The sequence below is a fragment of the Tursiops truncatus genome, chromosome X (assembly GCF_011762595.2).
Source record: "Tursiops truncatus isolate mTurTru1 chromosome X, mTurTru1.mat.Y, whole genome shotgun sequence".
Classification (NCBI taxonomy): Eukaryota; Metazoa; Chordata; class Mammalia; order Artiodactyla; family Delphinidae; genus Tursiops; species Tursiops truncatus.
Window position 1 is genome coordinate 77,803,458 of NC_047055.1, and position 22,536 is coordinate 77,825,993.

At 48.0% G+C, this 22,536-nt stretch overlaps 2 protein-coding genes across 5 annotated transcripts in view; one reads left to right on the plus strand and one right to left on the minus strand.

Annotated features, from left to right (window-relative positions):
* Positions 1 to 4,024, plus strand: part of EDA (ectodysplasin A) — a 386,114-nt gene extending 382,090 nt beyond the window's left edge. For all 4 annotated transcript variants that reach the window (XM_033849543.2, XM_033849544.2, XM_033849545.2 and 1 more), the window contains exon 8: positions 19 to 4,024. In XM_033849543.2, the coding sequence (XP_033705434.1) occupies positions 19 to 270 (252 nt within the window). In that variant the 3' untranslated portion in view covers positions 271 to 4,024. The remainder of the gene's footprint in view (positions 1 to 18) is intronic.
* Positions 4,025 to 5,056: 1,032 nt separating this feature from the next.
* Positions 5,057 to 21,605, minus strand: AWAT2 (acyl-CoA wax alcohol acyltransferase 2). Its single transcript, XM_019948891.3, is given in 9 exon segments — positions 5,057 to 5,570; positions 5,573 to 5,665; positions 5,883 to 5,930; positions 5,933 to 6,081; positions 6,664 to 6,838; positions 7,057 to 7,261; positions 7,502 to 7,572; positions 7,938 to 8,045; positions 21,521 to 21,605. Coding segments are annotated over 9 exon segments (990 nt in total). The 3' UTR covers positions 5,057 to 5,514.
* Between the last annotated feature and the right edge of the window lie 931 nt (positions 21,606 to 22,536).

Sequence of the window (22,536 nt, forward strand, 5' to 3'; positions counted from 1 at the left end):
TCGTTGCCTCTCCCCCAGGTATACTACATCAACTTCACTGACTTTGCCAGCTATGAGGTGGTGGTGGACGAGAAGCCCTTCCTGCAGTGCACCCGCAGCATCGAGACAGGCAAAACCAACTACAACACGTGTTACACGGCGGGCGTCTGCCTTCTCAAAGCGCGGCAGAAGATCGCCGTGAAGATGGTGCACGCCGACATCTCCATCAACATGAGCAAGCACACCACCTTCTTCGGGGCCATCAGGCTGGGCGAGGCCCCTGCATCCTAGATTTCCCCCCCCAATCCCGTTTTGCCCCTGCCCGTGCTCCTACCCCAGGTTAGGGAGCCGGGACTTCCAGAACCTAAGTGCTGCTGTGGAGTGAGGTGTGTGGGTGTAGCAGCCACAGAGAAAAATGCCCTAGTGCTATTTATTCCCCGGTGACTTCAGGATGACAAGGTCTGCTTGACTTTCCAGAATGACCTTGAGTGAACAGGACATGAAGCAGAACCTTCCTCCTTGGCTCCGTGTTGACTGCTTCCGGCATGACTCTTCAACCTCGAGGTCCCGGGTGTCATTTTGTTGCACTAAAGTGAGGGGCTCAGGCAGCAGGCGAGAATTAGCAAAGGTGCAGCCCAGACTGTGGGGCAAGCCTCTGACCCCGAAGGGCGGGGCGGGGGCGGGGCAGGAGGGGAGCATTGCAACCTAAAGAGAGGGGCAGGGACGGAAAGGCAGGTGCTTGTGGCAGAGCCCAGGGGAGAAACCTGCCAGATGGTTTTCCCACTCTCACTGAGCCGCGTCCCGGCAGCTGGCAGGGCTTTGAGGACAGGAGGTTTGCTTTTCCTTGGAGCAATTGCAGGGCATGGCCAGAAACCTGCCTGCATAAGAAACAGAGGCCGTGCTTGGGGCCACATGTCTTTCACTTTGTTTACAGCTGTGCTCCAAGCTCAGAAGACTCCTTGGGTCCCCCCGCAATTGTCCCCTTCCCAACCTGGCGAGAACCTCCGTTTTCTTCCTCCCCAGAGCCTACCTCTGTCTGAGACAGGTGCCTATCCTGGGACCTGGGTTTATGTGAGTCTGGGATACTCTTTAGATTACCTGGGCACAAAGAAAATTTTCCATTTATTAAGCAACACAAATATTCATCTAGTCGAGTCGTGTCTGGGGGCAAAGGGTTGGACTGGATGACCTCCAGAAGTTCCTTCAAATTCTAATATTTAGGCAGCTGCCAGGCTAGCCTGCTAACATTCCCAAACCCTAGACTGACCCTGGGCCTCGGCAAGACAGAGCTTTTCTACCTGACCTGGAAAGGGTAAGAGCTGAGGCTAGGACAGGGTTTTCTTCAAGTGTGTTGCAACCCAAGTGGTCATTAGCCCAGGCCTTGTCCGAAAGGACAGCAGCTGATGCCCTACTAACCACATTCCCCTTTCTTCTCTCTGGCTCCGGAAAACCACAGCACAGCAGAGTCACCATAGACTCCAGGGCTGCTCCCCTGAATCCAGGCTCAGCAGGAGGCAGCGTCTAGGCACGGGGCAGGGCTCTGCCCTCTAGTCAGGCCCAAAGACACCTGCCTCCACAACCCCAAGCTTCCCATCGAATCATATGACAAGATCATTCAAGGGCCTTATTTCTAACTGCCTGGGCCCAGTCTAGGTGCTGAGTCTAACCCAAAGCTGGGAGGGCCAGTCTTGTAGAATCTGCTACTCTTACTCCTGAAACGTTTCCTTTTGAGGAGAGAGGGAATAAGCTCCTTCAGGCAGCTGAAATCCACCAAGAACAAGAGGTACTCATCTCTCTGCTGTGCCTTCCCTTTCTAAGCAAGTACACTGCTTGACCCTTCAAGGGTCAGGGCTAGAGGGGGTGAGCTACGCCACCATCGTCTGGTTGCTAGTGATAGCCTTGCCACCCCAGCTGAGGCAAACTTGAGGCATGTGTTTGGCCCTAGCTCCTAGAAAGTGCCTTAGACAGTCCTCAGTTATAGCAGGATCTGATGAGAACGTCTCCTTAAAGTCTGTAAAGTGCTTTCTCTCGTATCTCCTTTGATAATATTACCAATCCCATTGTTTAGACGAGGCTCAGAGAGGTTAAGTGCTTTGACCAGCTTAAGTCACAAACCTGGGGCTTTCAACCAGGTCTGATTACAAAGCTATTCTGTTCTGCCCCAGCATTGTGTTGAATTTGGAATCTAGAGAGAACCAATAAAAATGGTAATATGGAGCTCAAATCCTTGAGGGACCTAGGGAGAAACCCAAAGAGGCTAGTTTTCATTCCTTGATGGTAACGCCTCTTCTCTTGGCTGCCAGGGGCTCTGGGGCAAAAGAGTAGGCAATTTCTTTGGAAAATACCCATCAGCCTTAGAGCTCTTGTGTTCAGAAGAATCCCCTTGGTACCATGTCCAAGCAGCAAGCCTCCAGTACCCACAGAATGGATGCCCCTCATGTTCTTTCATCCACCCAATAAACCAACCAACCACTGTGTATGGAGCCCCAACTGTGGACAAGGACCTCCTCTGGTTACCCTTCAGCCAGGTTATAGGAACTAGCCACTTCCTGCAGCTACTAAGTGACTCCTTATCTCTTTCTGCCATACCACAAAGACCTCTGTACTACCAGGATCTCTCAGGGATGCAGGGAAGACCTGAGAGAGGTCTGCTTCTAAAGCCAAAAGGGTGTGAGATGAAGGAAGGAAAAGGCTTCTTAACTGTTCCCCTAAAGGAACATTCTGACATCCACCCTATTCTCCGGATACGGAGGGGATTAGAGGGGAAGTAGGATTCGCACAGGACTCCTTTATTCATTGCCACCCCTCAAAAGGAACCCTGGAGGGAGAGGGGTGATGAGGGAAGCAAGAAGTAGCCCTATTGCTGCAAGGTTATTGAAGCAGGTTACTCTTGAGAGAATGTGGAACTAGATTCCCACCTTGGAATTACACAGATGTGGCTTTTCCAGAAGGCCAAAGCTAGCATAGAGAATGGGATGAGGGCATTTGTGAGCAAGTGGACGACAGAGGTTTGAAGGAGAATTGCATGGCGGGGGCTTTGCCAGCTGCTTTGGCTTCAGCAGCCAAAGCTGACACAAAAGGCAGCTATGGCGGGCTGTTCAGCTACTGGTTCCTCAGAAAATGTTGTCTTTGCCTTATTTCCCCCTTCATCCACCCTGAGCCAAATTTCTTTTGATGAGCAGTAAAGGGCTAGGGACCCTGAAGGTGAACAAAGACTTTGAGCCACGTGTGAGTATGTGTGTTTTATGTAACTTGTGGTGGATGCAAATAGATTCAGAGAAACAGAGTTTGAGAGGCCCTTAGAGGGAGTCTAGCCCAACCTACGTTCTACCCCATGTTACTCATGTGGAAACTGAGGCCCAGAGATGGAAGGCGAGCAGCCCGAGGTGAAGGAGCCCCAACCTCCAGGCTCAGCAGGGTGAGGGGGGAACAGTCCATGTCCCACACAACCCCCTTATTTCTACCACCCACAGACTCGAGGCTGGAAGTTCTTGGCCCCCATCAGGAGCCCGGCCAGGCGGGGAAAGCATAGCCACAGCTTTGGTCAGAGTGCTTCCTTCCCCAGGGCACTCTCCCAGCTTCTGCCTCTGGATGGAAGGCTCCAGATGGGCCCAACGCCACGGAGTCCTGAGGCCACTCTGGCGCTGCCTCAGGCGCCGTCCCTGCCTGGAGGCTTCCCTAGGCCATGTGAGCACAAAGATGGAACTGGAGTTTTTTTTTTTTTTTTTTGGTAATCCTTTTCAGGGCTCTCTCCAAGTAGAGTTGGGGTATGTCATTTCTTTAGTCAAAAAGCTTCCAGCTGGGGTGTAGGGGTGGGCTTTGTGGTGAGGATGGCCTGAAGCAGGCCCAGTGCTGCTTTGGGGGTCAGCATTCAGTGTGAGATACTGTGTATATAAACTATACATAATGTATATAAACTGGGATGTAAGTTTGTGTAAATTAATGGTTTATTCTTTGCAAATAAAGCTTTTTCCCCTTGTTCTTAAGATAGCTTAAGCACTTCCTACCTGCTAGGTGCTGCTTCTTTTTTTTTGCTGTTGTTCTGGTGGTGGTGCTGGCGGTTGGCCGTGCCCTGTGGCTTGGGGGATCTTAGTTCCCCGACCAGGATTGAACCTGTACCCTCAGCAGGGAAAGCCCAGAATCCTAACCACTGGACCGTGAAGGAATTCCCACTAGGTGTTTCTTTGACACCACACATGAGCTTGGGGAAGGACCGAGGCACCCATTTCAGAAGGGGCAGCAGGAGGAAGGTGGTCTGAATTTCCTGTCAGAACATCCCGCATCTTCTCTGCGCCCCAGCTCACACGCACCCATCCCCATCACCTAGGTCTTTTCCTGTAACCGCATGTCTGATAGGCTAGAGGTCCTGCAAAAAGGAACATTGTCCTGAGGCAAAGACACAGCAGGGAGTCACCCTCAGCTTGAGACCGCAGCATCTATAACATTCTTCAGGCCTCAGCCTAAAACAGCTTTGGTAGATCCTGCCTCCAGCTCCCCATGATGTATCGTCCCATTTTGCAGATGAGGGGACCAACATTAAAGAGTTTAAGTAGCTCCCCCAAGGTCACCCAACTAGAAAGGTTACTTAAACTTTCAAACAACTGTTGACAAGATCCTACACTGTAAACTTTCTTTTTTAAAAAATAGATTAGGGATTTCCTTGGCAGTCCAGTGGTTAATTCCCCATGCTTCCAACGCAGGGGGCACGGGTTCAATCCCGGTTGGGGAACTAAGATCCCATGTGCTGCACGGCCAAAAAATAAAATCAAAAGACAAACTTTAAAAAATAAGAATAGATTAGAATGTTTTTTTAATTGGATAAACTTTCTTTTAAACATTGAGATGCCATGAAGTTTAGGGCATTGCTTGCTCAGGGACAGGAAGTGGGCAAAATGGTTGGTGGAGAATAATTTTGTGTAGCTCTCCAGTTTACAAAGTTCAATCACATTCGATATCATCATCCCACCAGCCTTTGAGGTAAGCAGGGGAGGGACTATTTGTCCCATTTTACAGATGAGGAAACAGGCTCAGAGAAGACTGATCCAAGTCACAGGGCATGAAGGTGGAGGGGCCTAAACTCAAAGCCTACTGGACCTCAAGGCCGCCAGTCCTGGAGGAGCCTTGATGCCAGAAGATGGGGCTGCTTAAGAGCTGGAGAAGAAGAGACAAGTGCAGGGATACTAGGCCCTCAGAACAGGCTGGGTGGGGCCAGGCAGTATCAGAAGGTGGGCTTTTTGTTCTGTGCCTTGTTTTCCTCAGTGCTGATGCTGAGTGGGCATGTGTGAGGGAGCTTTCAGGACCCCTCTCCCCTAGGGCCTTCCCTGGCTTTGGGGCCGTCTCCTTGTAACGCCGAGGAAAAGGCAGAGAAGAGCTAGAAGGAGAGAAATGGAGGAAGAGGGATCCAGAAAACAGCCCAACAGGCACCCACACGCACGTACCTGTCACAGTGAGGACTGGCCGAATCAGGACTTTTGTCCTCCTGTTCACCTGTTACGCTCCTTCCAACCAGGCTGAGAGACCTCGGGGGGATGTCTGTCAAGTTAGCACCAGCTCCTGGGTCTCTGCGAAGCCAAACTTGGTCTTGTGCTGGCCAGTTTGTGCAGGGCATCGATATAGACCACATGGTATTTTACCACCGTCTCCTTGCTCGGGTTCTCAATCTTGGGCAGTGGTAGAGGCTTCCCAACTGCCAGGGGAGACGGAGAAGGGAAAGGGAAAGCATCAGGATGGCTCACTCTTCAGAACAGGCCTCAGCCCTCGAGCCCGGGTTCTCCCCACGCTTCCCCCACCCCAGCGCTCATCCTGGCCAGTGACCTGCCTCTGGACATGGCCAGAGCCAAGGTTCAGCCTTGGAACTGGATCCTGTGTACCAGATGAGGCCGCCAGCACAAGGGCCAACTCACCAATGGTGGTTACAGGCCGAGCGTAGGGCAGAAGGCCCCAGGAGTTCCAATGAAGCCATGCCCGTAGAAAGCACAAGGGTAGATGTGTACCATACTCTGGAACCACTTTTGGAAGCGATTAACGAAGCCCCCGGGAGTGAAAATCTGCTTTATGTAGAGTTCTGTCTCCCCAAAGGCATAGGCAAGGATTAGAGCCACCCTGCAGAGGAAAAGCATGTTCTCTGATGGCCAGAAAGGTAGGGACCCTGCTGAAAGCCAGACACGCTGACCACTAGTGGTCCCTGGGTCTCCCTGTAAGCTCCTCAGCCCCTAACCCAGCTGGGCCCAGGTCCAGGCTAGGTGGGAGGGCCTCGTGGTCCACCCCAAGCTGCCTCTGGGGGCAAAGTAGCAGCAAGCTAAGGGAAGCGAGTCCCAGACCCTCCTGTAAACCCACAAGGTCTGAAACACTGGAAGCTAAGACCCAAGGACCATTTATTTGCGGTTTCTTCCCTTCAGCCCACACGGTAATTTTGGCTTTCTCTGAGATAGGGTTGCAGCCAGTCACCTTTCACAAAGGGACTGGTCCAGATGAGATGCTAGTCTGAGGCAGATCAGGTTCCAGTTGGCCTGCTGGCCTTTCTTCAGAAGCAGAAATGCCTCTAGAACGTGACCCAGGCTCTACTCCACCACGGAAGCGGCTTTCCCCCTCCCTCTTTATATATCATTTCCTCAAAACCTCTTCCTCCTTCCCCACTGGGCTTTTGGAACCCCTCTCCCCAGTCAGGACCAGAAGTGTCCTTACCCATGCCGAAGGGCCGTGCGTACAAAGCCGGTGAGGTTCTTCAAGACCAAGGTGGCAGATCCTGGCAGGCTGTATCTGCACTCAGCCAGGCCACTGACCACCACGATCAGCATGTTGCCTGTGCCTCTACGGGTAAGCAGGAAGTCCATGGAGGACTGGCTCACAGAGCAGGCCCCTGGTGGGCAGAAAAAAACAAAAGATCATTGGTAATCTCCCAAACCTGCTAACTTTCCTCCCTACCCTTCAAAGAGCCTCACATAAGGCAGCTGAACCTATGGTAGCTTTTCAGACCAGAGGGAATCAGAATTGGCCTTGTTCTCACCCATTCACCCAACACCTCTTTCTGGGGGAGCCATTTATTTCTTTGGCTTTACATCCTAGGAGCCAACTCACCTGTAGACATGACATATTCTCTGAGGAAAGGCTCCCAGAAAAAGGCCCCCAGTGTGAGGACATAAGGAGTGATGCCAGGAAAGATCTTGGAGAAGCCTGACTTCTCTGTGGCAAAGTGGCCAAAGCATGAGTGGGACATGAGCCCATGAGGATGGCAGGCGAGGATGTAGTTGAGGCTAGGGGAGAGATCGTGAGTCTTCAAAAGCTGTGGAGGAACGTGGAGTCAAGAGGGGTATAGCCAGGGAAGAGGACGCCTCTTCTGGCCAGAGACCTAGAAAGGAAAGGGCTGTCGTGTCTGGCTGGCCATGCGGGTAGGATAATACACAGCTCCGGGGAGCGTCATCCCCATGGGCCTCGATGTGAATGATGCCCCACCCTGACCCAGCCACTGCCACTGGAGTCGGGGCTGGGCCTGGGGCCCAAGTGGAGATCTGCAGCTCCTCACCTTGAGTGGGAAGTAATCACAGTACTGTTTCCACAGGCACCAGTGCCTTACGCAGGTAAACCGGCAGCCACCTGAGAACACAGCCAGCGTAGCTGAGCTTGGGCCACCTCCGTTGTCTCCTTCAGAGCCCTTTAAGGCCTGCCTCAGGGTGCCCTCACCCCCTGCTGTTTCCTGCCCTCTTAAGTAACACCCAGGCTGGGAATGAACATCTGGGCCAGTTTAGGACAGGCCTAGCTCTCTCCTGTACTAGCCGCCCCTCCCCTAGCCTACTCCAGTTCCTATCTGGGCCTCGCTGGTGCCTTGAAAAGACCCCTTCCCTCACCTTCTCCAGCCCAGACAAGGTCAGGCTGAAGGACTGCCCGGAATTGGCCACAGTATAAGAAGAGAAAGAAAGAGCATGTGGCGGGTGGCAACACAGCCCTCGCAGGGCCCTCACCTCGCTCAGGGATCTTCCAGTCAAAAGCCAGCCATGTGAGCAGCACAGTGACAGGCCAGTATGGTGTGAACACTACCAGGTAGAGATTGACAAGGATCACAGTGCTTACTGGAGGAAGCCCAGGCCAGAGTCAATGAACTGTGAACAGTCCCTCACACTTGCCCGCCCTCTGGGGCTCTGTCCACCCCAAGGTCACACACCCCCTCAGCCAGGCTCACGCGACACTCTTACCTCCTCACCCAGCACATGGCCTGCATGCCTGTGGCACCAGCATCCCCGCTCTGGCCTTGGGAACCTGTTTTAGGTCTAGAAGGCAAGGTGTTTTCCTCCCCCACTTTGCTCGATGCAGTTAGCCCTCTCCCCCCAGGACCTGCTCCAGCACCACTCTGGGCTGCATTCAGTGACAGGGAGCCAGCGGTGGGTCACGCTGATTTGGCCACCAAAGGTTGGGAGTCCTGGAAAGACAGAGCCAGGAATAGTCTTCCTCCAACTCACATTTCCCTCTTCACATCTCTGCAAGGCATCAGTGGAGGGAACACCAGAGAAAGAGGATACCCAACTTCAGCCAGGTTTGGAGCACACGAGTTGGCAAACAAGAAACAAAGGAGAACCCACGCTGGGCTAGAATAAGGTATGGACCATGTTAAGCTCCAACAAGGCAGGAACAATGTAGGTTAGAGTAGTTAGGACAGACTTCATGGAGATGAGTCACAGGGAGCCATGCTCAGGATTCTTACTGGACTCAGTTTTTAAAACAGCTGTGAATAAGACTGTGTGAGAGAAAGTGGGTCAAAAGAAAGTTTAGAAAAGACAGAAAATACTCCTAATTGAATGTGGCAGAATAAACACACGTTTTTATCGTGACTCCTTGCTGGAGCCTCATGAAAATTACCACAAGGATGTTTTAAAAGATAGAGATTCTGCAAGGAAAAGGAGAATCAGAGAGACGCTAACTGTGGGTGAGAGCTAGCAGCAAAATGTTTGCGTGCTGGACAGTGGACGGAAGAGGGATTAACTGAGAACCAGAAAGTTGAAATGTAGTTACCTGCAAGGGGTATGCGCACAAGAGCAAGCCTGTTTCCGCTGGAGAATCTAGGAAAGACGCAGAATTTGGAACAACCAGATGTCACAAAAAGCAGATGTGGGGCACAGGGCTTGATTGAAAGTCTATCAAAGAAGTAGTTAAAACCCCAGACCCCTTTCCCTCCGCTACACAGCTGGGTGATGGGAGGATAATTCTCTGAAAAAATGAACCAAAGAGACACTAAACTCAGATACTTACACTGGACACAGCTAAGATATTCTATATGCAGCCAAATTATTAATCAAGTATGAAGGGAGAATAAAGACAATCTCAGACATATAGTCTCAGAGAGTTTGTCTCCCATGTTCCCTTCTCAGGAAACAGCTGGAGGATGTGCTCACCATAATGAGGGAGTATAAAGCAAAACAGGATGGTATGGGATTCAGGTAAAGAAATCCAACAAAAGATGGAAGTGAGCAGGGCCAGGACTAAGGTGAGGAGAGCAAGGCGCCTAGGGCACAAAATTCAAGGAGACATTCACTCTCAGGGTCAGGCAAGTACTGATCCAACACTTGTGCAACCCTGAGAATGAATACCTTCTTAGATTGTGTACCCAAGGTGCCTCACGGGCCCTGGAGGTGACAGCGGTGCATGAGATCGGACTGTAACAGGAGGATGCTGGGCTCCAGCAGCGAGGTCCTCAAGGAAATTTTAAAAACGGTGGGGGTGGAGCAGACGAGACTTCCAGATTCTTGATGTGTTTGTGGAGAGTTTGGGTATGAATTAGTGACAACTGATAGATATCTAAGAGATAACTAAAGAAATTTAAAATGAAGCAATTATCCCAATCAAAAAATGTACAGAAGACCTAGACATTTCTCCAAAGAAGACATACAGATGGCCAAAAAGCACATGAAAAGATGCTCAAGTCCGCTAATTATTAGAGAAATGCAAATCAAAGCTACAATGAGGTATCACCTCCCACCACTCAGAAGGGCCATCATCAAAATATATACAAACAATAAATGCTGGACAGGGTGTGGAGAAAATGAACCCCCCTACACTGCTGGTGGGAAAGTAAATTCGTACAACCACTATGTACCGATTTACAGTACAGAGACTGTACAGTACAGTACATAGGACAGTATGGAGAACAGTATGGAGATTACTTAAAAAACTAAAAATAGAACTGCCATTTGATCCAGTAATCCTACTCCTGGGCATATATGCAGAGAAAAACATGGTCTGAAAGGATACATGCACCCCAATGTTCATTGCAGCTCTATTTACAATAGCCAAGACACGGAAGCAACCTAAATGTCCATTGACAGAGGAATGGATAAAGAAGATGTGTAGTACATATGTACAATGGAATATTACTCAGCCATAAAAAGGAACAAAGTTGGGACTTGACTTTTTCAAGAAATAAAGGGACGCATGGATTTGTTCCATGTATCTTTCAGGTTTTGCTTGAACCCAGACAGAGTTGGGGACATCTTGGGAGGCAGTGTGGCCTCAGGAGGGGTGCCCTGTGGTGACACAAATCCTGGATCTGCCCCTTAGCATGAGTGTGACCACAGACAAGCCGTTGAGCTTCACCAGCCAAGTGGGGATAAGCTTCCACCTTATCTTTCTCACAGACTACGTGCGAGGGTCTTCTCTCAAGGCCATTAGGGTCCAAATGGATACGATTCCATTGCAAACTCGTAGGGTGAAGAGCTGGGAAGGCTCTGAGGGACAAACCCTGCAACTGTCACCTCCTGGGAGCCCAGGCCCAGCGCTCTTCTGCCTGCTCCAGGTTACCTCTCCATACAGCCCAAAGTCGAGCTCTATTGAAGAGGCCTCGGGGACACTTCTCCGTCCTCACCCCTCTTTCAGCCACTCTCCTTCTCTGCTCCATCTGCCCCTCGTCCAACTCACACATACACCTGAACTCTCAGTCTCGCCTCCTCTCTTTCGCTCTCCCACATCTTCTGATCATCAGGTCCTTCTAATTCTACTCCAATTTCTTGAATCTCTGCTCTTCTCCCCTTCACAATTACTTCTGAGCTGGCTGAAATCACCACAATCTCTGACCTGAACTAGAGCGACAGCCGCATCCTATAATCAGTTTGTGGGACAAGGGGAAGATGGCGGAAGAGTAAGGAGATCACCTTCCTCCCCACAAATATATCAGAAATACATCTACATGTGGAACAGCTCCTACAGAACACCTACTGAACGCTGGAAGAAGACCTCAGACCGTGCAAAAGGCAAGAAACTCCCCAGGTACCTGGGTAGGGCAAAAGAAAAAAGAATAAACAGAGACAAAAGAATAGGGATGGGACCTGCACCAGTGGGAGGGAGCTGTGAAGGAGGAAAGGTTTCCACACACTAGGAAGACCCTTCACTGGCGGAGACGGGGGTGGAGTGGGGGGAAGCTTCGGAGCCACGGAGGAGAGCGCAGCAACAGGGGTGCAGAGCGCAAAGCGGAGAGATTCCTGCACAGAGGATCGTTGCCAACCTGCACTCACCAGCCCAAGAGGCTTGTCTGCTCACCCGCCGGGACGGGCAGGGGCTGGGAGCTGAGGCTCGGGCTTCGGAGGTCAGATCCCAGGGAAAGGACTGAGGTTGGCTGTGTGAACACAGCCTGAAGGGGGCTAGTGCACCACAGCTAGCCGGCAGGGAGTCCGGGGAAAAGTCTGGACCTGCCGAAGAGGCAAGAGACTTTTTCTTCCCTCTTTGTTTCCTAGTGCTCAAGGAGAGGGGATTAAGAACGCTGCTTAAAGGAGTTCCAGAGACGGGCGCGAGCCAAGGCTAAAAGCGTGGACCCCAGAGACGGGCATGAGACGCTAAGGCTGCTGCTGCCACCACCAAGAATCCTGTGTGCGAGCACAGGTCACTATCCACACCCACCTTCCGGGGAGCCTGTGCAGCCCGCCACTGCCACGGTCCCGGGATCCAGGGACAACTTCCCCGGGAGAACGCACGGCGCACCTCAGGCTGGTGCAACGTCACGCTGGCCTCTGCCGCCGCAGGCTCGCCCCGCACTCCATGCCCCTCCCTCCCCCAGGTCTGAGTGAGCCAGAGCCCCCGAATCAGCGGCTGCTTTAACCCCGTCCTGTCTGAGCGAAAAAGAAATGCCCTTCGACGACCTACACGCAGAGGCAGGGCCAAATCCAAAGCTGAGCCCCGGGAGCTGTGACAACAAAGAAGAGAAAGGGCAATCTCTCCCACCAGCCTCAGGAACAGCGGACTAAAGCTCCACAATCAACTTGATGTACCCTGCATCTGTGGAATATATGAATAGACAATGAATCATACCAAATTAAGGAGGTGGACTTTGAGAGCAAGATTTATGATTTTTTCCCTTTTCCTCTTTTTGTGAGTGTGTTAGTGCATGCTTCTGTGTGAGATTTTGTCTGTATAGCTTTGCTCTCACCATTTGTCCTAGGGTTCTATCTGTCCATTTTCTTTTTTTCTTTCTTTCTTTTTTAAAAAAATTTTGTTTTTTAATAATTATTTTTTATTTTAATAACTTTATTTTATTTTATCTTATTTTAATTTATCTTCTTTCTTTCTTTCTTTCTTTCCTTCCCTCCCTCCCTTCCTTCCTTCCTCCCTCCCTCCTTCTTTCTTCCTTTCTTTCTTTCTTCCTTTCGTCTTTCTTTCTTTCTTTCTTTCTTCTTTCTTTCTTCCTTTCTTTGTTCCTTTCTGCTTTTTCTCCCTTTTATTCTGAGTCGTGTGGATGAAAGGCTCTTGGTGCTGTAGCCAGGAGTCAGTGCTGTGCCTCTGAGGTGGGAGAGCCAACTTCTGGACACAGGTCCACAAGAGACCTCCCAGCTCCACATAATATCAAATGGCGAAAATCTCCCAGAGACCTCCATCTCAACACCAGCACCCAGCTTCACTCAACGACCAGCAAGCTACAGTGCTGGACACCCTATACCAAACAACTAGCAAGACAGGAACACAACACAACCCATTAGCAGAGAGTCTGCCTAAAATCATAAGTCCACAGACACCCCAAAACACACCACCAGATGTGGACCTGCCCACCGGAAAGACAATCTCCAGCCTCATCCACCAGAACACAGGCACTAGTCCCCTCCACCAGGAAGCCTACACAACACACTGAACCAACTTTAGCCACTGGGGACAGACACCAAAGACAACGGGAACGACGAACCTGCAGCCTACCAAAAGGAGACCCCAAACACAGTAAGATAAGCAAAATGAGAAGACAGAAAAACACACAGCAGATGAAGGAGCAAGATAAAAACCCACCAGATGTAACAAATGAAGAGGAAATACGCAGTCTACCTGAAAAAGAATCCAGAATAATGATAGTAAAGATGTTCCAAAATCTTGGAAATAGAATAGACAAAATGCAAGAATCATTTCACAAGGACCTAGAAGAACTAAAGATGAAACAAGCAAGGATGAACAACACAATAAATGAAATTTAAAATACTCTAGATGGGATCAATACCAGAATAACTGAAAAACGGATAAGTGACCTGGAAGAAAAACGGATAAGTGACCTGGAAGATAAAATAGTGGAAATAACTACTGCAGAGCAGAATAAAGAAAAAAGAAAGAAAAGAACTGAGGACAGTCTCAGAGACTTCTGGGACAACATTAAATGCACCAACATTCGAATTATAGGGGTCCTAGAAGAAGAAGAGAAAAAGAAAGGGACTGAGAAAATATTTGAAGAGATTATAGTTGAAAACTTCCCTAATATGGGGAAGGAAATAGTTAATCAAGTCCAGGAAGCACAGAGTCCCATACAGGGTAAATCCAAGGAGAAATACGCCAAGACACATATTAATCAAACTGTCAAAAATTAAATACAAAGAAAACAGATTAAAAGCAGCAAGGGAAAAACAACAAATAACACACAAGGGAATCCCCATAAGGTTAACAGCTGATCTTTCAGCAGAAACTCTGCAAGCCAGAAGGGACTGGCAAGACATATGTAAAGTGATGAAGGAGAAAAACCTGCAACCAAGATTACTCTACCCAGCAAGGATATCATTCAGTTTGATGGAGAAATTAAAACCTTTACAGACAAGCAAAAGCTGAAAGAGTTCAGCACCACCAAACAAGCTTTAAAACAAATGTTAAAGGAACTGCTCTAGGCAGGAAACACAAGAGAAGGAAAAGACCTACAATAACAAACCCAAAACAATTAAGAAAATGAGAATAGGAACATACATATCGATAATTACCTTAAATGTAAACGGACTAAATGCTTCCGGCAAAAGACACAGGTTGGCTGAATGGATACAAAAGCAAGACCCATATATATGCTGTCTACAAGAAACCCACTTCAGAACTAGAGACACATACAGACTGAAAGTAAGGGGATGGAAAAAGATATTCCATGCAAATGGAAACCAAAGGAAAGCTGGAGTAGCAATTCTCATATCAGACAAAAGAGACTTTAAAATAAAGACTATTAGAAGAGACAGAGAAGGACACTACATAATGATCAAGGGATCGATCCAAGAAGAAGATATAACAATTGTAAGTATTTATGCACCCAAAATAGGAGCACCTCAATACATAAGGCAAATGCTAACAGCTATAAAAGGGGGAAATCGACAGTAACACATTCATAGCCCCACTTTCACCAATGGACAGATCATGCAAAATGAAAATAAATAAGGAATCACAAGCTTTAAATGATACGTTAAACAAGATGGACTTAATTGATATTTATAGGACATTCCATCCAAAAACAACAGAATACACTTTTTTTTCAAGTGCCCATGGAACATTCTCCAGGATATATCATATCTTGGGTCACAAATCAAGCCTTGGTAAATTGAAGAAAATTGAAATTGTATCAAGTACCTTTTCTGACCACAACGCTATGAGACTAGATATCAATTACAGGAAAGATCTGTAAAAAAATACAAACACATGAAGGCTAAACAATACACTACTTAATAATGAAGTGATCACTGAAGAAATCAAAGGGGAAATAAAAAATACCTAGAAACAAATGACAATGGAGACACGACAACCCAAAACCTATGGGATGCAGCAAAAGCAGTTCTAAGATGGAAGTTTATAGCAATACAATCCCACCTTAAGAAACAGGAAACATCTCGAATAAACAACCTAACCTTGCACCTAAAGGAATTAGAGAAAGAAGAACAAAAAAATCCCAAAGTTAGCAGAAGAAAAGAAATCATAAAGATCAGATCAGAAATAAATGAAAAAGAAATGAAGGAAATGATAACAAAGATTAATAAAACTAAAAGCTAGTTCTTTGAGAAGATAAACAAAATTGATAAACCATTAGCCAGACTCATCAAGAAAAAAAGGGATAATACCCAAATCAATAGAATTAGAAATGAAAAAGAAGTAACAACTGACACTGCAGAAATACGAAAGATCATGAGAGATTACTACAAGCAACTCTATGCCAATAAAATGGACAACCTGGAAGAAATGAACAAATTCTTCGAAATGCACAACCTGCCAAGACTGAACCAGGAAGAAATAGAAAATATGAACAGACCAATCACAAGCACTGAAAATGAAACTGTGATTAAAATCTTCCAACAAACAAAAGCTCAGGACCAGATGGCTTCACAGGCAAATTCTATCAAACATTTAGAGGAGAAATAACACCTATCCTTCTCAAACTCTTCCAAAATATAGCAGAGGGAGGAACACTCCCAAACTCATTCTATGAGGCCACCATCACCCTGATAACAAAATCAGACAAGGATGTCACAAGGAAAGAAAACTACAGGCCAATAACACTGATGAACATAGATGCAAAAATCCTCAACAAAATACTAGCAAACAGAATCCAACAGCACATTAAAAGGATGATACACCATGATCAAGTGGTGTTTATTCCAGGAATGCAAGGATTCTTCAATATACGCAAATCAATCAACGTGATACACCATATTAACAAATTGAAGGAGAAAAACCATATGATCATATCAATAGATGCAGAAAAAGCTTTTGAAAAAATTCAACACCCATTTATGATAGAAACCCTGCAGAAAGTAGGCGTAGAGAGAACTTTCCTCAACATAATAAAGGCCATATATGACAAACCCACAGCCAACATCGTCCTCAATGGTGAAAAACTGAAAGCATTTCCACTAAGATCAGGAACAAGACAAGGTTGCCCACTCTCACCACTCTTATTCAACATAGTTTTGGAAGTTTTAGCTACAGCAATCAGAGAAGAAAAAGAAATAAAATGAATCCAAATCGGAAAAGAAGAAGTAAAGCTGTCACTCTTTGCAGGTGACATGATACTATACATAGAGAATCCTAAAGATGCTACCAGAAAACTACTAGAGCTAATCAATGAATTTGGTAAAGTAGCAGGATACAAAACTAATGCACAGAAATTTCTGGCATTCCTATACACTAATGATGAAAAATCTGAAAGTGAAATCAAGAAAGCACTCCCATTTACCATTGCAACAAAAAGAATAAAATATCTAGGAATAAACCTACCTAAGGAGACAAAAGACCTGTATGCAGAAAATTATAAGACACTGATGAAAGAAATTAAAGATGATACAAATAGATGGAGAGATATACCATGTTCTTGGATTGGGAGAATCAACATTGTGAAAATGACTCTACTACCCAAAGCAATCTACAGATTCAGTGCAATCACTATCAAACTACCACTGGCATTTTTCAGAGAACTAGAACAAAAAATTTCACAATTTGTATGGAAACACAAAAGACCCCGAATAGCCAAAGCTATCTTGAGAACGAAAAAACGGAGCTGGAGGAATCAGGCTTCCTGACTTCAGACTATACTACAAAGCTACAGTAATCAAGGCAGTATGGTACTGGCACAAAAACAAAAAGATAGATCAATGGAACAGGATAGAAAGCCCAGAGATAAACCCACGCACATATGGTCACCTTATCTTTGATAAAGGAGGCAGGAACGTACAGTTGAGAAAGGACAGCCCTCTTCAATAAGTGTTGCTGGGAAAACTGGACAGGTATATGTAAAAGTACGAGATTAGATCACTCCCTAACACCATACACAAAAATAAGCTCAAAATGGATTAACAACCTAAATGTAAGGGCAGAAACTTTCAAACTCTTAGAGGAAAACATAGGCAGAACACTCTATGACATAAATCACAGCAAGATCCTTTTTGACCCACCTCCTAGAGAAATGGAAATAAAAACAAAAATAAACAATTGGGACCTAATGAAACTTTGAAACTTTTACACAGCAAAGAAACCATAAACAAGACCAAAAGACAGCCCTCAGAATGGGAGAAAATATTTTCAAATGAAGCAACTGACAAAGGATTAATCTCCAAAATTTATAAGCAACTCATGCAGCTCAATAACAAAAAAACAAACAACTCAATCCAAAAATGGGCAGAAGACCTAAACAGACATTTCTCCAAGGAAAATATACAGACTGCCAACAAACACATGAAAGAATGCTCAACATCATTAATCATTAGAGAAATGTGAATCAAAACTACAATGAGATATCATCTCACACCGGTCAGAATGGCCATCATCAACAAATCTAGAAACAATAAATGCTGGAGAGGGTATGGAGAAAAGACAACACTCTTGCACTGCTGGTGGGAATGTGAATTGGTACAGCACTATGGAGAACAGTATGGAGATTCCTTTAAAAACTGCAAATAGAACTACCATATAACCCAGCAATCCCACTACTGGGCATATACCCTGAGAAAACCATAATTCAAAAAGAGTCATGTACCAAAATGTTCATTGCAGCTCTATTTACAATAGCCCAGAGATGGAAACAACCTAAGTGTCCATCATTGGTTGAATGGATAAAGAAGATGTGGAACATATATACAATGGAATATTACTCAGCCATAAACAGAAACGAAATTGAGCTATTTGTAATGAGGTGGATGGACCTAGAGTCTGTCATACAGAGTGAAGTAAGACGGAAGGAGATGGACAAATACCGTATGCTAACACATATGTATGGAATTTAAGAAAAAAAATATCATGAGGAGCCTAGGGGTAAGACAGGAATAAAGACACAGACCTACTAGGGAATGGACTTGGGGATATGGGGAGGGGGAGGGGTGGGCTGTGACAGGGCGAGAGAGAGGCATGGACATGTATACACTACCGGACGTGAAGTTGATGGCTGGTGGGAGGCAGCCGCGTGGCACAGGGAGATCATCTCAGTGCTTTCTGACCGCCTGGAGGGGTGGGATGGGGAGGGTGGGAAGGAGGGAGACACAGGAGGGAGGAGATATGGGAACGTGTGTTTATGTATAGCTGATTCACTTTGTTGTGGAGCAGAAGCTAGCACACCATTGTAGAGCAATTATACTCCAATAAAGACGTAAAAAAATTAATTAATTAAAAAAAATCAGTTTGCTACCCAGAAATAACTGTAGTGATCTCTCAAAAACACCAATCTGATGCTGTTGCCCTGTGCCCAGCCCAGTTATGGCTCCACATGGAAAAAGTCCAAACACTTTTCCATGGTTGACAATGGCCTACACAATCTGTCCCCTGCCTCTTTTGCCAGTCTCCTCTGTCTTCTCTCTCCCATTCATTCATTCACTATGTATTGAGCGTCAGTTCTGTGCCTCTTACCCCCTCATCCCACTTAACCACTGGCTACTTCTTGAATGCTTTATGCTCTCCCCTCATCCCAGCCTTGTCAGCTGTTGCCCGGTCTCTGCCCTGAACACTCTTCCTTCTTCATTTATTTCTTATTTGTCCTCTAAGAGTCAATTGAAATTTAATAGAAAAATGGACAAAGGTCATGAATGGGCCCTTAACAGAAAAAGAAATACTAATTGCTGATAAATACATGAAAAGATCTCAACCTCATAATTAATGAGGTTCAGAATAAGGCTCATTGTTGTTTACACCTGCCGTTCTGCTGGTGGCAGAAAGGAGTGTGCATGAGGCCTCTGTTCCCTTTCCTGCCAACTTGGTGGTCATCTCTGAAGCTGCATTTTGCAGCCTCACAATTTGGCGGGGCCTCCATCAGCCTGAACATTTGTGTCCACAGAGAGCAGAGATTCCCACCAACCTGTGTTGGATGTGTAACATGAGCAAGAAATAAGCATTTGTTGAGTTAAGCTGCTGAGATCTCCACATTACTTGGTTACACAGCGTACATGGGCCAGCCCAATTAATACACTCTCACACTTCATTTTACAAATGAAGAAAACAAGATTCAGAGAAAATCAATAACCTGCTAAAGGAACACAGATAGTAAGGAGTAGAGCTGGAATTTGAACACAGGCAGTCTGGCTCAAAGACTGTGTTGGGTTTTTTTGTTTGGTTTTTTTTGTTTTTTGTGGTACACGGGCCTCTCACTGTTGTGGCCTCTCCCATTGCGGAGCACAGGCTCCGGACACGCAGGCTCAGCAGCCATGGCTCACGGGCCTAGCCCCTCCGCGGCATGTGGGATCTTCCCGGATCAGGGCACGAACCCGCGTCCCTTGCATCGGCAGGTGGACTCTCAACCACTGCGCCACCAGGGAAGCCCAAGACTGTGTTTTTAACATCCATATTTTTCTGCCCCTTGGCTATATGTGTATGTGCATGCACACGCATGCATGTGGTGAAATATATATATTTTTATATCCATAATCTCTGGCTACATACACACAAACTATTAACAGTGGTTACCTCTGAGGAGCAACATTCTGGACAAGACTGAGGAAGGGGAACTACCAGTCTAAAGGCTCCAGGCCCCAACGTGGGCCTGGCCTGGGCTGGCCGTCCATAATGGTCATACTTCTCCCTCAACGCAGTGTCAGCTCCTAGGCCTTGGGGACTCTTCTCTCTCATGGGAACATGGTGGCAGTGAGGGGAGGCAGTGGTAATGAGGCAAGTCTGTGGAGATAGGACAAGAGCTCAAGAAAGGGAACTCAGCTCTCACTGAGGAGAGGGCCCCAAGGCCTGGGCTGCATGGAGGGAGAGAGCAGAGGCCCGGCTGGGGCCCTGGTCCTCAGCAAGAGGCCATTCGGAGCTGACCTTTTTCCCCTTTCAGTCGAGAATGTTTACATACGCAGAAGGCCTGGCTTCCTCCTTCCTCTCTGGCCTAACATGTACTCTAGGGCCACGTCCACACCCAGCCTCCCAGTCAGCAGTAAGTAAGGAGATGCAGGAGCTAGGGACAGGAGCTCATAGGCCAGAATCAGGCCCCTTGTGGATTCAGCTCCCAGGCCAGCTCTTCCACTTGCTAACTATGCAGTCTTGGATGGCCCACTTGTACTGCATGTACCTCAACTTCCTCATCTGTACAATGGAGATGATTAAGCATGTCAGATGCTTAGAAGAGTATCTGGCATGAAAAAAAAAGTGCAGTAGATGTTAGCTAATACTATATGAGTGCAAGCTATCATTATGTGTGTGTGTAGCTATTAGTTGTATTATTATGCATAACAATAGCTTCTACCTCATAAGGTTGGCAGCAGGCTAAAATGAAACCATAGGTATGCAAATGCCTGGCACAAAGTAAGTAGCTGGTACATATGAATTCCTTTCTCCTGGTCTCTTCCAGCTCTGATTGCCCATAATTCCTAGGTTAACACTGATCTTTTTAGCATTCAGGCATCCTGATACCCACCGCAGGCAGGCACCTGAGCCCCCCAATCCCTGTTCTCCAGCTCACTCTCCCTATTGACTGGTAAGTCTCAGGCTCCCAGAGCCCACCTGCATTCTTCCTTCCCAGATACCTTCCAAGGTCATTTAGGTCATGACCCTGCCTCCAGACAAGTACTCACCTAAACCACTTAAAAAATGAGAATTTTGGGCTTCCCTGGTGGCGCAGTGGTTGAGAGTCTGCCTGCTGATGCAGGGGACACGGGTTCGTGCCCCAGTCCGGGAAGATCCCACATGCCGCAGAGCGGCTAGGCCTGTGAGCCATGGCCGCTGAGCCTGCGCGTCCGGAGCCTGTGCTCCACAACGGGAGAGGCCACAACAGTCAGAGGCCCGCGTACCAAAAAAAAAGAGAGAATTTTGTTCCAGGCCCCCCCTCCCATAGGGATGGTTTGCTTCAGCACCTACAGTACCATAGCCAGCATCTAAAGAACTTTCACAAAATATTTGTGGTGTGGATAGAAGGGGAAAACGGATGGATAAATGGATGAATTCTTTTGGACAAGAGGTTTTCAGAGCTCCCTCTGCCACCAGGACAACTGTCTCACACCGATGGTCTGCTCAGGTCCCCAAGGTTGCAGCTAAGCCCATTTCCTTGGCAAGCCTCAGTGGACCTGCTCCCCATCTCCCCCAGACATGCCTTCCAGGCCCCACTGACGACCCAGGAGGGCTCACTACACACACCGGCCACAGGGCTGGCTCACACACACGTGCACACACATTCCTGCACAGGCAGGCACCCATACCCATGTGCGCACTCACAGATTCCACGTGGACCATGCCCAAGTGCGTCAGGCTAGAGGCCCGGGTGGCCAACTGTCCTGCTTTGCCTGAGATAACGCAGATTTCAGCATCGAGAGTCCCGCTAAACCCTATAAGCTCTCAGTCCCAGGCAAACCAGGACTTTTGGTCACCCTGCCAAAGGCCGAAGACTCACCGATAACCAATGCGCTGAGGGCCCACTGGAAAAGAGCAAAGACCTCCAGGGCGGTCTTGAGGTCCTTCTTGGAGGGCAAGAGCATTACGGCCAGGGTCCCAGTGGCTCCCGGTAAGTGCAGTTAGGCTGGCCAGTCCCACGTGCTCAGGGGCTGGTGGGGTTTCCTCCCTTTGTGCTTTCTTCTTCAGCCCCTGCCTAGTCTCCACCCCTGTCTAGTCTCCACCCCCTGCCTAGTCTCCACCCCCTGCCTAGTCTCCACCCCCTGCCTAGTCTCCACCCCCTAACCTGCCCTCCCCCCACCACAGGACCACAGGACTACACTCTGCGGCTGCTTGTCCAGTTCCTTCCAACCGTCTACCCACCTGCACTTTACCCACTTGGGCATGGCCCGGGCTATGATTGTGACACCCTCTTGCACACTTGTGCAGAGAAGTGTAGATGGAGCTCTGGTGTGGGAAGTGAGTGGAGGTGAGGATGGGGCTGCTGAGAGGCCTCCAGAGCCAGTGTGGATGAGGGGAGAGGGGGCAGGGAGGAGCCCATGGCACACATGGCACCCCGAGTCTACATTTCGGTTTATGAGGCCCAGCTGTCTATGGTCTTTCGGTGACAATGTGATTGGGGAGGAGGAGGTCACAGGTGGGGTGTGCCTGGCAGGTGCGGAGGAGCAGAAGCCTGGAGCTGAGTGAGTGAAAGGAGCTGAGGAGGTGACGTCAGAGAGCTTGACAGGGCCAGAGGGTGTAAGGCCTTGGCCTTCTCCTCTGACTGAAATGGGGTGTCACTGTGGGGTTTTGAGCAGAAAGAGGAAAGGATTGCCTTCCGGTTTTAAAGGGCCATGGAAGAAGAAGGAGCCTTTTGAGGGAGGATGGCAATAATCCATGCAGATATGACGGTGGCTCAGGGCAGACTGGCGGGAGTCAGGATGGTGGGAAACGTTTGGATTCTGGGTGTCTCGTCTGATGCAGAGGCCCCACGTAAGCACTGTCCTCTCTGAGGCTCAGAAGCCTCTACAGGGGAGC